The sequence below is a fragment of the Capsicum annuum genome, chromosome 11 (assembly GCF_002878395.1).
Source record: "Capsicum annuum cultivar UCD-10X-F1 chromosome 11, UCD10Xv1.1, whole genome shotgun sequence".
In the NCBI taxonomy this organism is placed as follows: domain Eukaryota; kingdom Viridiplantae; phylum Streptophyta; class Magnoliopsida; order Solanales; family Solanaceae; genus Capsicum; species Capsicum annuum.
The window spans coordinates 233,004,096-233,018,757 of record NC_061121.1 but is presented as its reverse complement, the minus strand read 5'-3'; the positions used below and the strand labels follow the sequence as shown (position 1 = coordinate 233,018,757).

Below are 14,662 nucleotides of genomic sequence, written 5' to 3'. Positions count from 1 at the left end.
TTAAAAGATAAACTTATAAGAAAAATTAAAGAACGAGATCTTATTCGTCATACCAAAAGACCCCTAAAAGACGGATAATGTACATTGAAAATAATACTATAATGTATTAACTTAGATGTTTCTATCTCTTGTTCTATTAAATATACTTGAGTTATTACTATTACTATTATTATTATTATTATTATTATTATTATTATTATTATTTTAAAAAAAGGAGCATATTTTACTCAACCACTTTTTTGGAATAAAGCATTTGGAATTTAGTATTTGAAAGACATAGGTTGTTTTTCTAATTTAATTCTCTAATATATGGATTCTTAAAGAGGGACATAAACCCAACAACTTCAACTAATCTCATTATTCTTTTAATGATCCTATTATAATTATAATTCTAATACTCTTACAAAAATAAAAATAAATATTTCATTCATTTCAAAATAAATATCGTTTTAGTTGTTTTCATACTTATATGAAAAATAACATATACTACAAGGAATAGTCCTTTCTTTTTATTTTCCTTAGACTTTATATTAAAAATAAATGTCTCAATCTACTCATTCATTTTCGTAAATTAAGAGAGTTCTATATTACCCTTAGTATTAAATTACTATATAAAATATATAATAGTCAAACTTAGGATCGTTTGGTGTGAGGTATAAGGTATAATAATATCGAGATAAAATATATGATTATTTTATATATTTTATCTCGCATTTGATTGGAGGTATAACTGAGTCCCGAAATTATTTATCTCATCATTTATACTCCCTCCGTTTCAAAAAGAATGATATCTACTTTCATTTTTAGTCTATTTCAAAAAGAATGACCCCTTTTCCCTTTTTGGCAATACTTTAATTTCAATTTTCCACATGACATGTTTAGGACCACAAGATTAAAGGACATTTTGATACATTTGACACAACTTTAATTTAAGGCCAGAAGATTCAAAAGTCTTTTTTATTTTCTTAAACTTTGTGTCAAGTCAAAGTAGGTCATTCTTTTTTTAAACGGAGGGAGTACCATAGTGATGGGATAAGTTATTCGATATATATGGTAGGACAACTAATATCAGAATAGCTAATCGGGTATTAATTATTCGGAGATAACTATTTTCCAACCAAGTGACTCAATTCTAAAGCATCATTAATAAGATTATTTGGTAAGATACACCTCTAATTAAAGTTTTCTTGAGGGACGTGCCAAGTCAAAGAATACTTATGAGTCAAGTAAGTTAATTAAGTTATCCAAATTTCTTGGATATTTCTTGAGAATTGAGCACTATTAAAAAGATTAATTCTTTTATATAAGTATATAATTGAATATATTTACTAATAAAGCAGAAACCACATACACCAGATCTATGTTGTTCATACTCATCAAAAATATTATATCAGGATATATGTTGAATTTTTTAAAAATGTATTATTTTTAAATAATTCAACACAAATGCGACATCAAAAATGAAAAATCCCCTTTATTGGTCAGTCAAATACTCTTTGATGAAAAAATAATATTGCATATATAAAAAATTATACGAAATATATGTCACAAACTACTTTTCGTACGTATATATTAATTTTGAGCACCTTTATAGAAATTTCTAAAGGTATTTACGTGGGCCATGTAGGTCGACGCCGTAGGTGCAGAGGTGGAGCCACCTTATGGTTAGGGGATTCATCCGAATCCCCTTCGACGAAAAATTATATTATTTATACATGATTAAAATTATTTTTTATGTATATATAATTTATGTTAAACTCCCTTCCGCTAGTTCGTGTGGCTACTTCTTTCGATTTTGAACCCTCTTAGTAAAAATCCTAGGTGCGCGGTCACCTCGTACTTTAACATGGAACCATGGAGTGCCTCGACTGACATTTGTACCTTCTAACTTTGAGTTTGCACAGATAAACACTTAAACTATCATAAAATTAAATAAGTGAAGATAATACGTCCTATATGACACAAAAAAAAACAAAAATATAATGAAATACACATAATTGTAGATACATCAAAAATTGTTTCTTAATAGGTTTACATATGAATATACCCCACAAAAAAAAGGTAAAAAAAAAAACATGAAAAAAAGAGAATTTAAAATGATAGGGTAATTATTCAAATGAATCACAACCATTGAATCAACTCATCAAAAATCAAAACAAATCCTCACCATCCAATATTTTTTTTTCTAAAATTTACAATAATGCAAACAAAGAAACTCCAAAAAACAAAACCCTCATGCCATGCATGGCAATAATATTCCTCTCACCACCGGAAGCATCCGCCGGTGAGTCGTCGCTACCGGAGCTAGGGCTCAGTCCTGCCGGAGACTTACTTTTCGACTTCAATGTCGCTGGAGCCGGTGCCGTTGCCGGAGAAGGTGCAGCAAAGATACTCAAAGGTTGAAGCACTTTATCAACCTGAGAATTATACTATTAGGTCATCGAAAAGATATTAAAAAAAATATAAAAAAAATAAAACTATTATCTCGAAGATAAGACAGTTTACCTGCTAAAATCTTTGCATGTCAAATCATGTGAAGGGGTAATTTGGTTTTTTTTTAAGGGTATTAACGTCCATCAAAATCTTAAAGTAATTTTCATCTATCGATATTTTACTTTTTATGTGTGTTTGATATGATGAAAGTCATTTTATAAAAAGAAAAATTCTCTCCAAAAATCGACTTATTTTCTGAAAAATATTAATTCTCCTATAAAACATTTTGGGAGATACAAAATAACATTAATTAGCAAATCAGACAATGTTTTGGTGAAGTTTTTTAGTTTTAATTATTGAAAATAATATTTTAAGTATCGATGGTTTAAAAGTGATATGTCAGTTAAAAATATAGATATTTTTAAGGAAAATGACTGCCGTTCAGAAGTAAAGAGAAGTCATTTTCACCTTCTGACGTAAAATATTTTTTCCAACAACAACAATATACTCACACGAGAGGATGTACGTAAATCTTACCTCCTGTCTTGTATAACTAGGTATGTTACTCGCGACCAAACACTAAAGAAAATGACTTATTTTCTGAAAAATATTTTTCATAGTACCATATCAATAACATGCTTTTATACTAATATATTCAACCCGATGTACGTAGATCTTACGTACCCCCTGTGCATAACTAGGTAAGTTACTCGCAAACAAACACTAAAGAAAACGACTTATTTTCTGAAAAATACTTTTCATCGTAGCAAATAAAAACATTCTTTTATACTAATAACAATAATTCAACCTAATGCACGTAGATCTTTATTATAACGAAGTAAGTTACTAGCGATCAAACAGTAAAAAAAAAAGACTTATTTTCTGAAAAATATTTTTCATCGTACCAAATAAACAACATGCTTTTGTATTAATAACAGTAATTCAACCTGATATACGTAGATCTTACCACCTTTCTTATATAACTAGGTAAGTTACTCGCGACCAAACACTAAAGAAAATGACTTATTTTCTGAAAAATATTTTTCATCGTAGCAAATAAACAACATGCTTTTATACAAATCACAATAATCCAACCTGATGTACGTAGATCTTACCCCTATCGATCTTGTATAACTAGGTAAGTTACTCGCGACCAAACACTAACGAAAATGACTTATTTTCTGAAAAATATTTTTCGTCGTTCCAAATAAACAACATTATACTAAGAACAATAATTCAACCTGATAAACTGCAAGTTGACCATCAGAATAAATTGTGTTAGCCACAGTATAGCTTCGAGAGGGTGGATGTACGTAGATCTTACCCCCTGTCGATCTTGTATAAGTAGGTAAGTTACTCGCGACCAAACACTAAAGAAAACAACTTATTTTCTTGAAAAATACTTTTCATCATACCAAAGAGTAAAGCATCCAGTACCCTCCTGAACTATGATGAAATTTGCTACGACACACTCCAACTTCACAGGGGTCCTATTACCCCCTGAACTCAGTTTTAATGTATTTTTGTCACCCTTTTTAGCTGATGTGGCACCAATTTAGCTGACGTGACACCTTTGACGCGCACTCCATTGTTATGTCATAAAGGTGTCCTGTCAGCACAAAAGGGTGAGAAAAATACGCTAAAATTGAGTTCAGGGGTGTAATAGGACTCATGTGAAGTTGGAGTGTACGTGTCATAGCAACTTTGGCCATATATTGTTCGAGGGGGTACTGGATGCTTATCTCTCTCGTACCAAATAAACAACATGCATTCTTTTATACTATAAATAATAACAATAATTCGACCTGATAAACAGCAAGCTAACTTAGCTACAGTAGCATCGGGAGAGTGGATGTACGTAGATCTTACCCTGTCGATCTTATATAACTAAGTTACTCGCAACCAAACACTAAAGAAAATGACTTATTTTCTGAAAAATATTTTCCATCGTACCAAATAAACAACATGCTTTTATACTAATAACAATAATTCAACCTGATGTACGTAGATCTTACCCCCTTTCCTGTATAACTAGGTAAGTTCCTCGCGACCAAACACTAAAGAAAACGACTTATTTTCTGAAAAATACTTTTCATCGTACCAAATAAACAACATGCTTTTATACTAATAAATTCAACCTGATGTACGTAGATCTTACCCCTTTTCTTGCATAACTAGGTAAGTTACTCGCAAACAAACACTAAAGAAAAGGACTTATTTTTTGAAAAAAAAATTTCATCGTACCAAATAAACATGTTACCTGATAAACAGCAAGCTGACCATCAGAATAAATTGTGTTAGCCACAGTAGCATCATCAACACCAGTAGACACATTAACTTGGTTGCCGGACGTCGTTACATTCAATGGGAAATCACCAGCACTAGCATCACCAGCTTGTGTTCTCAAAGGATTACTAACAGTTTGAAACTGTGACATAGAAATGAAGTTAGGCAACACATGAAACTGCACAAGTTGAACTTGTTGTTGTGCACTTAGTGAGTTTATTGTCCCAGATTTTAAGCCAGAAAATGCATTATCAGTTGGTGCAAAAACTGTCATGCCTTGATTAGAATTGTTTAATTGTGTGTTGATTTGATCACCAACTTGTGTTACTTTCATTAGTCTTATTAGTGTTGTGAATTGGCCAGCTTTTTCTAGGATTTGTGTTAGGTTTGTTGGACCAGATGGGGTTGGAGATGTGGCTGTTTGTGATAGTGTTAAGGTGGAAAATTGGATGATTATTGTAAGTAAAATGAGTGAAAAATAAGAAATAATTTGGTGTTTCATTTTGTTTTGTTTTTTTTATGTTTAATACAAGAATTGGAAGGTTGGAATATAGAGAGGAATTGAATGTTGTTGATAATAGATGAGTAGAAGGGCTGGGTTTTTATATATATAGAGATAGAAAAGAAATGTGTTAGGTGAGGAAGAGAAGCCTTTTTAGTTTCAAATTTATTTTTTTCCATCCGGTGTTCGATACCCGTATTAGAGCTCGACTACTCTGAATTCGCGCCGCGTAGGGTTCATTCAGGGGAAGCGCTCCCTACGAAGTTTTTTTCCACACTCAGGTCTCAAACCCGAAACCTCTGATTAAGGGAGGAGCAGACCCATCCACTGCACCACATCCTTCGGTGATATATATATATATATACTATTCTATGTATTATATAGGGAAAAAGGTTCGAAATATATCTAAATTTTGGCGAAATTTGTTGTAACACGCCTCAACTTTGCAGGAGTCCTATGACCCTCCTCGACTATTTATTACCGTATTTTTGTGGCATATATTTGCCCACCTGGACCACTACGTGAATTCATGCGCGCAAAGAGCAGAGGGTATGAAGTGGTCCAGCTAGACAAATATATGTCACGGAAATACAATAATAAACAGTCGAGGGGGGTCATAGGACCCCGGCAAAGTTGAGGCGTGTTTTAGCAAATTTCGTCAAAGTTTAGGTATATTTCGGACTCGCTAACGCTTAAACTTTATATATTAATCGTGTAAAATGATTTGTATATCATCATCAATGTTCATAATAAGTGAAATTAATAACAAATATATATCATTCCTTTTAACATTATAGTTTGGTGAGAAGTTATAATTATAGTGGTTACAAGAAGGAAAAAAAAATCTTCACTTTTTTGCTAAGACTGACCATCGGAATCTTGAAAGTGAGAGTAGAATTGAAAGGTTTGGGGGGGGGGGGGGGGGGGGGGGGGGGGGGGGGGGGGTTTGGTTGAAGGTTACGTAAGTATTATTAGTCATGGTTTTGCTTAGAAAGGAAGGAAAATAGAAAGTGTAGAAAAAAAGTTGTATATGATTTTTCTTAGCTTACAATTGTGAGTGTTAGGTAGGTGTGGAGGACACGGATTCGGATTAGGGAGGAGGGTTAGGGGGGTAGGAGTGCGTCTGTAACAGTAAGGGAGCGTTTTTTTGTGCCTGTAGTTTCTTATTCGTGGTGTTGTGTGATATTTATGATTTTGGTTAGATAGTTCTTATTATTATCTTGTGGTTGTAGTATTATCTTGTTGCTAGCGGTGTTAGTTTATATGAACTTATCTTTTATGTTTGTTATACTGTTATCGGTTCTAACAGTTGTGTTGGGAATACGTTGGATATGTTGTTGTTGCTGCTGTTGTTGTACAATTGTGAGTGTTGTTATCTGTTCTAGTCAGGGGTCTATCAGAAACAGTCTCTATACTTCATTTGAGATAGTGGTATGGACTGCATACGCATTACCCTTCCCAGACCTCGCTATGTGGAAATGCACTGGGTTTCACGGTGTTCGAACCAGCTTTCATGCATTTCGATTAAATCCACGAGATATCTGTCACCTCCCACCAACAACAGATACCGAATAACTCTATCCACCGAGGCTAGAACAGATGGAAAGAATCAGCTAGTGTGTTTTTGCCTCTGCTAAAATACCCGCTTTATTGGGTACTTCATATTTGATACCCGCTTTAGGGATCTGATTAATTCAGATTTACGCCACATAAGACTCATTAAAAGAGAAACCGCTCTTTATCGTGACTTAATTTTTTTTCATTTTAAGGAATTTGAAATATCCGGGTGAAAGAATTTTATCGCTTCATCACAATCCTTGGCGTTGAAGATATTCGGATATTACTCCCTCCCGTTTAATAATAGTTGTCCACTATTGACTTGATGCACATCTTAAGAAGAAATAAATAGTATAGGAAATTTTACTATATTACCCTTTGAATATAATTAATTTCATACTTTGAAATGGGGTCATTAATGACTAATAAATTATCTTCCAATGGCAAGTTTTCGTACTGTCAGTGCATAGAACTTAAACTCATTTGCTGTATGGTAAACTCCCACCATCTTTTTAGCATTGCACGAAAAGAAGAAATTTCTAAACATGGGAAAAAGCAGCACGATGCACTAAAGCTCCTACTATGCGGGGGGGGTCGGGAAAAGGGGCGGATTACAAGGGTCTATTGTACGCATCTTTATCATGCATGTATTTCTGCAAGAGGCTGTTTCCACGTCTTGAACCCGTGACCTCATGGTCGTACGGCAGAAACTTTACCTGTTACTCCACGACTCCCCTTCAAAACTTCTAAACATGATGAACCATTATTTGATCTAATTATTCAACACAAATGCATCAGTGACAGACAAAAAGTGAGTAAAAAGAGAGTTAACTAAAACAAGGAATAATGTACACACATTAAAAGGACAGTCCAGAGTACTAAAGCTCTCAATATGCGCGGGGTTCGAAGAATGTACACACGTTAATCGAAAGATATCATGAACGAGTCATATTTTGCAGAAAGAAGTACAGATAAAAGGCATACACAAGAAATGATTCAGACATATCAATCTCAACGGACTTGAGTTTAACAATAATATCATTCATCTCCTCGATGTACAATATCTCTCATCCCCACGATGTGCTCACGCAAGATATCTGTCTAAAAGTCGTACTTGAGCCTCTTCATAAGGACGTCGGCTATTTCTTGTCAAATCTTACAAGTTGATCATCGCTTACCTTTATCTAAGCTTTTGACCTTATCGATTAGGGATGAAGTCCTTATGATCATCAAACGCAAGTAATTGGATCATTCCCACCACTCGTAATAAGTCTTAACCAATGGTGTATCCGATTTTTTAAGGATATGTGGTTCATTCCGAGAGTTCTAGGTTCATAAAAGCGGGCGCCCTAAAGTGAAAACGACATTATCCTTCCATTCATCATAAATTTCACCAGAAAACGTTAGAATTCAAGCAATCTCATCAAAGAAATACGTTAAATTCCCTTATAGCCCATCTTAACTTGACACAATTTGTAAGTTAGACAAGATAGACACCTCAACTTCGCATAAATCTGAGGTGTTTATCTGATCGCTAACTAAGTCCTGGTGTCTAACCTACAAATTGTGTCGGGCTATCTAGGTATTTAACAAACGTATTATCAATAAATTGTGAAAACTCCAAAACAAGGTTATACATACACAAGGAATAAAGTACAAAACACCAAACGAGCATCGCGCAATGGTTTGTACTTTATAGCTATGTATATGCTTCTTTGCATTGCAGTTTAACATATTTTTCTATTGAGAATGTTCGGATTCTAACACCTTCAGTAGAAGAATGTCCTTATTTTCGGGTGCTCGAATTAGACCTAGCACTCTCTGTGGAAGAAACATATTCCCACAAAATCACATACGGTAGAAGCTAAGATTATCGTGAGTTATGATAACGATAATTATTTACGTTTGATGATCAGTAAAAAAAAATCTCTATAAGCTAAAGCAGTAGCAGTTTTGTTCTTGATCACGACGATAAGGTCAAAACTTACATGAAAGCAAGAGATGATCACCTCATAAGCGCTCTAACAAGGCGTCAGTCAGCACCCTTATAAAAAGGCTCTCAAGTACGACTTTTTCCTTCCGTTTAGCATAATCATCACCAGAAAACGTCAATGCTCGAGCTTTGTCAATAAAATAGCAGTACAAAAACTAGAAAGAAAGCAAAACAAGAACACATACATAAACTACGAAGCATAAATCATCAAAATTGAATAGTATAATCATTTAATCTAAAGCTTCTTATTCATAGAGGTTGTAACCCATGCAAGGGCAGTCCGGTGCACTAAAACTACCGCTATGCACGGTGTCCGCGGAAGGGCCCCACCACAAGGGTGTATTGTACACAGCCTTACCTTGCATTTCTTCCAGAGGCTGTTTCTAAGGCTTGAACCCGTGACTTCCTGGTCACATAGCAGCAACTTTACAGTTACTCCAAGGCTCCCCTTTAGGTTGTGTATAACCCATGCACAAAATCGAAAATGCGTATGCCAAAAACAAAAATCCAACTGAACATAGGACTGAATAATCCTAAATTTTGTAAGTTTAAGTGATCGACTTTTATCAACGAGAATAAACAATACTTAGATGGTATCGTTAAATTCAAAAGCTCTGAAAGGCAGTTTACAATCAAAATTAGTTCATCATAAAATCAAATAAACGAGATCTTTTAGGGATAGAACTTCACTACTAGTTATCAAACAAGAGGACTAAAGACAGATTGTGTTATCACAGTTTACAAATAAACAATAAACATAGAGTTGCCACAACGGAAAATTAAATAGGAGCGTACCTGCGGCGGCGACTTGTTGTCAGATTGATGAATGTCACAGACGTTTATATAGGCAGGTACTTCACCTTAGGGTCTTCGCCATAAAACATGATTTCACAGTAGAAATTTCTGACTTCACTAAGGTTTTCAATTGATCATATCAAATTCAATATAGATAGTCAACTATATAAATCATGTGTCAATTAACTTTGGCTTACAAATTCATCTGAATGCAGTAGCTTTGACTTGAACATTGTATGTATATTAAAAAATTCACTAAATACATATGAATAATAAATTTTGACCGTATAATCAAATATGATGGGGTAAAATCCTGAACATGAACGTATAATGTTCAAATTCTGGATCCGCCTCAGCACGCACGGGATTCCTTGAGGAAAAAGTGGTTACAAGTTTATTTGGTTAACATAAGATGCCAGTTTATCTTCAATGAATTTCCTTATACTAATTGCATCACCTTGTCGGACGATTTTTCCATCTTCCATATACACTGCACCATCTGCAAACTCGAGCTCTTCCAAGCGATGCGTCACCCACAATGCTGTAATTCCTTTAGATGTATTAATGGAGTTCCTCATCGCTTTGATCACTCCGATCTAGCAAAAGTCGACGGGAAGAGAGCAATGTTATGCAGATATTAGTAATGTAGGAATTAGTTATGAGGGAATCGGTATATTATTTGACACAGGGATTAGTTATTCAATCTTTTATCCTGCATAAAATAACACATAAATTCCTCATAATTATACATATATTACTTATGTGTATAGCTACAAAACGTGGTAGTATTAGTTATGCAGGATTTAATACATGAATAACTTAGCTCCTAAGCAGCTGTCAAACGAGACGCCTAAATGATTGAGGTGACCAAAGTAGCACTATATTGTAGGTTTTTCGTCATATGATACCAGCAGTAACCTTTGATAGACACCTCCAATAGTTGTTCTTTTTCTGGGAATACCAGGCGCCCATGTCGTACTCCTAGGAAAAGCTTGAACGACTTTGATCAAGAGCATACCTATACCCAAAACCGACACAGCTGGGTAGGTAGAGAATACCTAGGGGTGAGAGACAACTCTCTCTAAGGAACTCGGCAAAATAGGCCTGTGAATTCGGGAGAAGGGGTGCCTCCTCACAAGGGGTACTCTTCTTTGATACCCTTAATTCTTTCTGATGATATAGTCTAAATTTTCCTTCATTTTGGCAAGGGAACAAAATTTTTTCAATAGCTCATGAGCGCGATTCATCCAACAAGTGAAAGATTGAATGCAACAAAGCGAGATAAAAGTTGAATCAGCTTATACCTGATCAGTTTCATCCAAAAAAGTCGTCAGTTCATCAAGTAACAAAACTTTGCAAGCCTCTGCCAAAGCACCAGCAGTAGCGACCCTTTGTTTCTGACCACCACTAAGAGTGTGAACTGGTTTCTGCTCAGTGTAAACAAAAGCACGAACGTGAGAGCAGTTCGGTATTGTATGTTAGGAACACAAGAAACCATATCGCAAGAACATACTTTCAAATATTCATACATCCCGACCGCATCCAAAGCTTTTGCCACCCTAGTCCTAATCTCATCTGGTGTTAAGTTCAATTTACAAAGACCAAAAGCGACATCAGCTTCCACTGTAGGCATCACGACCTGTAAGCACAAGAAATAAAGAAACCATACATTTCAGAGCAGAATAACTTTCTTAATATGTGGTCGTGGGAAGTCCGATTCATAAAAACCATCCAGCGATCCATCCAAACTAGCATAACACATAAAACCAAACGTAGCTCTCGTCTTTAGCCGTACCAAGCACAACATTTGTTTTGCAGAGACCTCGTGAACTCGTCATGCCAAAAGCATGTGAAGCTGTGTTACAAAGCCTTGTAGATTTACCATACAATAGGCAAACGGATCAATGTAACAGAAGCTCCATAGATTCGCACTCTTGAATCAGTAAATGCAAAGCTCGGAATCATGACAGACACCTGTGCTACTAAATGACTCATAAGTGCAACACCAAAATGATGTAAACTTTGCTGCCACATATTTTAGAGGTTATACAAAGATGTATAAACTGCACCATCCACCCAAAATAACGATAACGTAGTGTTACAGACCAGTATAATCAGCAATTTTCACGATTCAGCCTACTTACAGGGCTACAACAGAAGTTCTACAATGACACTAGAGTCCTTATGACGGCAAAATACTGAAAATTTTCAAAAGCGATGGTCTTTCTAAATCTTAACTCAATTGAGATATAGTTCAACAAGAGCAAGAAATACCAAAAGCTTAATTATATCAATAGGATCATTATCAAGGGGACTTGATTCTCTAATTTGAAATTAAGCTTATACAAGATAAAGTGCTCAATCTTTTGTCGTTCCCTTATGATTTACATTCTCTTTGATATAATGTCGGTGGCTGCCTCAGCTTATACACTGGTTACCTCACACCAGCATAGGTACATGGTAACTCTACCCAATAAGGCTTAAGCAAATGAAAAAAGGATCACCTAGGCTTTTTTTTTCCCTCTGCTCAGATTTGAATTCGTGTTCCATGGTTTATGCCCACTTAATTGACCGTTAGGCAACATCATCTGGTGCCCCTTATATATTTTACGTCCTTTTGCAGTTGTTTCATTAAACCCCAAACCTCAGTTATTGAATTTGTATGATAAGAAACCTTTTTTTTTCTCAACAGGTTGGACTGAGATGAGAGTTTAAATGGAGTGACATGGATAGTAAAGATTTATATAGCTGATCGACTAGATTGGATTGAGGTGTAGTAAAAGTTGTTCTTGTTATAAGTATGTCGAATCTCGAGTTTTAGACCATTAATCACACAATACATTCATTAGCAACAAGTTAGAACTCATCAGCAAAAATATGGGAATACAAACATTCTTTCTTAATAGTCTAATTTAACCCACAAAAGACAGCCACAAATCCAAAGACGACGGAAATTAGGCAGCATTACCCTCTAAAGATGACTTAAAACGAAAAATTGAAAATTGCTTCTAGTAAACACACCTGATGATCAGGGTTCTGATACACAAAACTCCTTGGCCTCTCCACATGCAAGAACCCATCATCTGGACTCAATAGACCTGCTAATATCTGAAACAGTTTCATCAAAAAAAGAACAAAACCCAAAACCCCATTAATCGTACAGACTAATACAACAACAACAATATATACAATGTAATTCCACAAATGGGGTCTGACAAAGGTTGGATCTATGCAGACCTTACCCTTACCTTGTGCAGGTAGAGAGGTAGTTCTAGTAGACCCTCGACTCAATAAAAGCATAAACACAGCATTTATGAAAACTTAAGCTGTAAAACAATAGGATAGTAAGAAATTAAGTGACTATAAGTAATAATAGAAAACTAAGAATGAGAAATACGAAAATAATAAAAATACAAGAACAACAAAATACCAAGTGTAATCCCACAAGTGAGGCATAGGGAGGGTAGACTGTAAGTAGGCCTTACCCCTACTGTGGGAGGTAGAGAGGATGTTTCAGTAGATCCTGGGCTCAAGAAAACAAATATCAAAGCAGATACTACAGAAAGCAAGAAAAAAAAACTACAAATAAAATCATGTGATTATCGCAATACAAGAAACAATCAAATAACACAAATCGAAGGACAAGAAACTACGGAAGATATATTAAGAGTAATAGTATGTAAGGATAAGCGAGACAATGCTAAACTACCTACTATCCTTCTATCCTAATATGTGTCCTCCACAACCTCTTACCTAAGATCATGTTCTCGATAAGCTTCAACTGCATCATGTCATGTCTAATCACCTCTACTCAAATAATACTAATACTACTGATAAAGAAAAGTAAAACTTGAAACTACCTAGTGCTAGTCAAATGACAAGAAACTACAATAGAAATACTATCATTACTAGTACGGAAGGATAAGCAATACAATGCTAAACTACCTACTATTTTTCTATCCTAATTTGTTTCCTCCAAAACCTCCTATCTAAGGTCATGTCGTCGGTACGCTGCAACTGCGGCATGTCCTGTCTAATCACCTCAACCTAAATAATACTAATACTACCGGTAAAGAAAAGCAAAACGCGAAAATAACTACTACTAGCCTGCTACCCTTATCTTCGACCACTACACCCGCCTAGCAATTCTAACAGACTAACAACAACAACAACATACACTTCCCACAAAGTGGGATCTGAGGAGGTTAGAGTGTACGCACACCTTACTACCACCTCATGGAGGTAGAGAGGCTATTTCCAAAAGATTCTCGGCTCAAGTGAAGTAAATCAAAGCAACAATGAAAAGGAAACACAGCAACGAAGAAAACAAGACAACTAATAGGAAAGCAATGCAGAGGATACAAGCAAGGACTAGTAACAACAGCAAAACAGTGCAATCACCTAGACATAATAAACAACAGATCATACTAGACAACAAACGCGAGAAACTATATGAATAAGACAAATTCTCGACCTCCACACCCTCCGTTTCAAAAAGAATGACCTATTTAACTCGGCACAGAGTTCAAAAAAATAAAGAAAGACTTTTGATTACAATATACTAAAACGCCCTTTAATCTTGTGGACTTAAACGTGCCGCATGGAAAGTTGAAACTAAAGTTTTGCCAAAAAAAGAAAAGGGGTTCTTTTAAATGGACTAAAAAGGAAAGTAAGTCATTTGTTTTTAAACGCAGAGGTAATATAACAGATTAACAAGAAAACAGAAATGCCTAGTTGTATTATTATACCTTTAAAAGGGTTGATTTTCCACAACCATTAGGTCCTAAAAGCATCCAAAACTGTCCAGAAGGAACTCTTAATGAACAATCTTTAAGAATTGGTAGAACTTTCCCTTGTCTGGACACAGCTGAATAGCTAATATTTTTAGCATCAATTGCAAAGCTATCAGTCACTGTGGCATTTCTACAAACACAAAGTAAGCAAATTATAATATTCATTAAAAAAATAGTATGTTAAAAAAAAAAAATTATGCAAAAAATTACCTGGAGGAATGAGAGTTAATGGGTGGCAATTGTATAGCTGAAGCTTGAATACAAAATGATTGTATCATTTTTTTGAAAAAAAGAAAAAAAAAA

At 34.9% G+C, this 14,662-nt stretch overlaps 2 protein-coding genes across 2 annotated transcripts; both read right to left on the bottom strand.

Annotated features, from left to right (window-relative positions):
- Positions 1 to 1,980: 1,980 nt before the first annotated feature.
- LOC107848503 (fasciclin-like arabinogalactan protein 12) lies at positions 1,981 to 5,306 on the bottom strand. The gene is made up of 2 exons (XM_016693279.2): positions 4,694 to 5,306; positions 1,981 to 2,417 (listed from the first exon to the last, which is right to left on the bottom strand). The coding sequence occupies exons 1-2, from the start codon at positions 5,219 to 5,221 to the stop codon at positions 2,193 to 2,195; spliced, it is 753 nt and encodes a 250-aa protein (XP_016548765.1). The 5' UTR covers positions 5,222 to 5,306; the 3' UTR covers positions 1,981 to 2,192.
- Positions 5,307 to 9,679: 4,373 nt separating this feature from the next.
- LOC107848621 (ABC transporter I family member 10) lies at positions 9,680 to 14,656 on the bottom strand. Its single transcript, XM_016693397.2, has 6 exons — positions 14,570 to 14,656; positions 14,315 to 14,489; positions 12,588 to 12,674; positions 11,080 to 11,205; positions 10,871 to 10,993; positions 9,680 to 10,162 (listed from the first exon to the last, which is right to left on the bottom strand). Exons 1-6 carry the CDS (start codon positions 14,635 to 14,637, stop codon positions 9,953 to 9,955), a joined length of 789 nt encoding a protein of 262 aa, XP_016548883.1. The 5' UTR covers positions 14,638 to 14,656; the 3' UTR covers positions 9,680 to 9,952.
- Between the last annotated feature and the right edge of the window lie 6 nt (positions 14,657 to 14,662).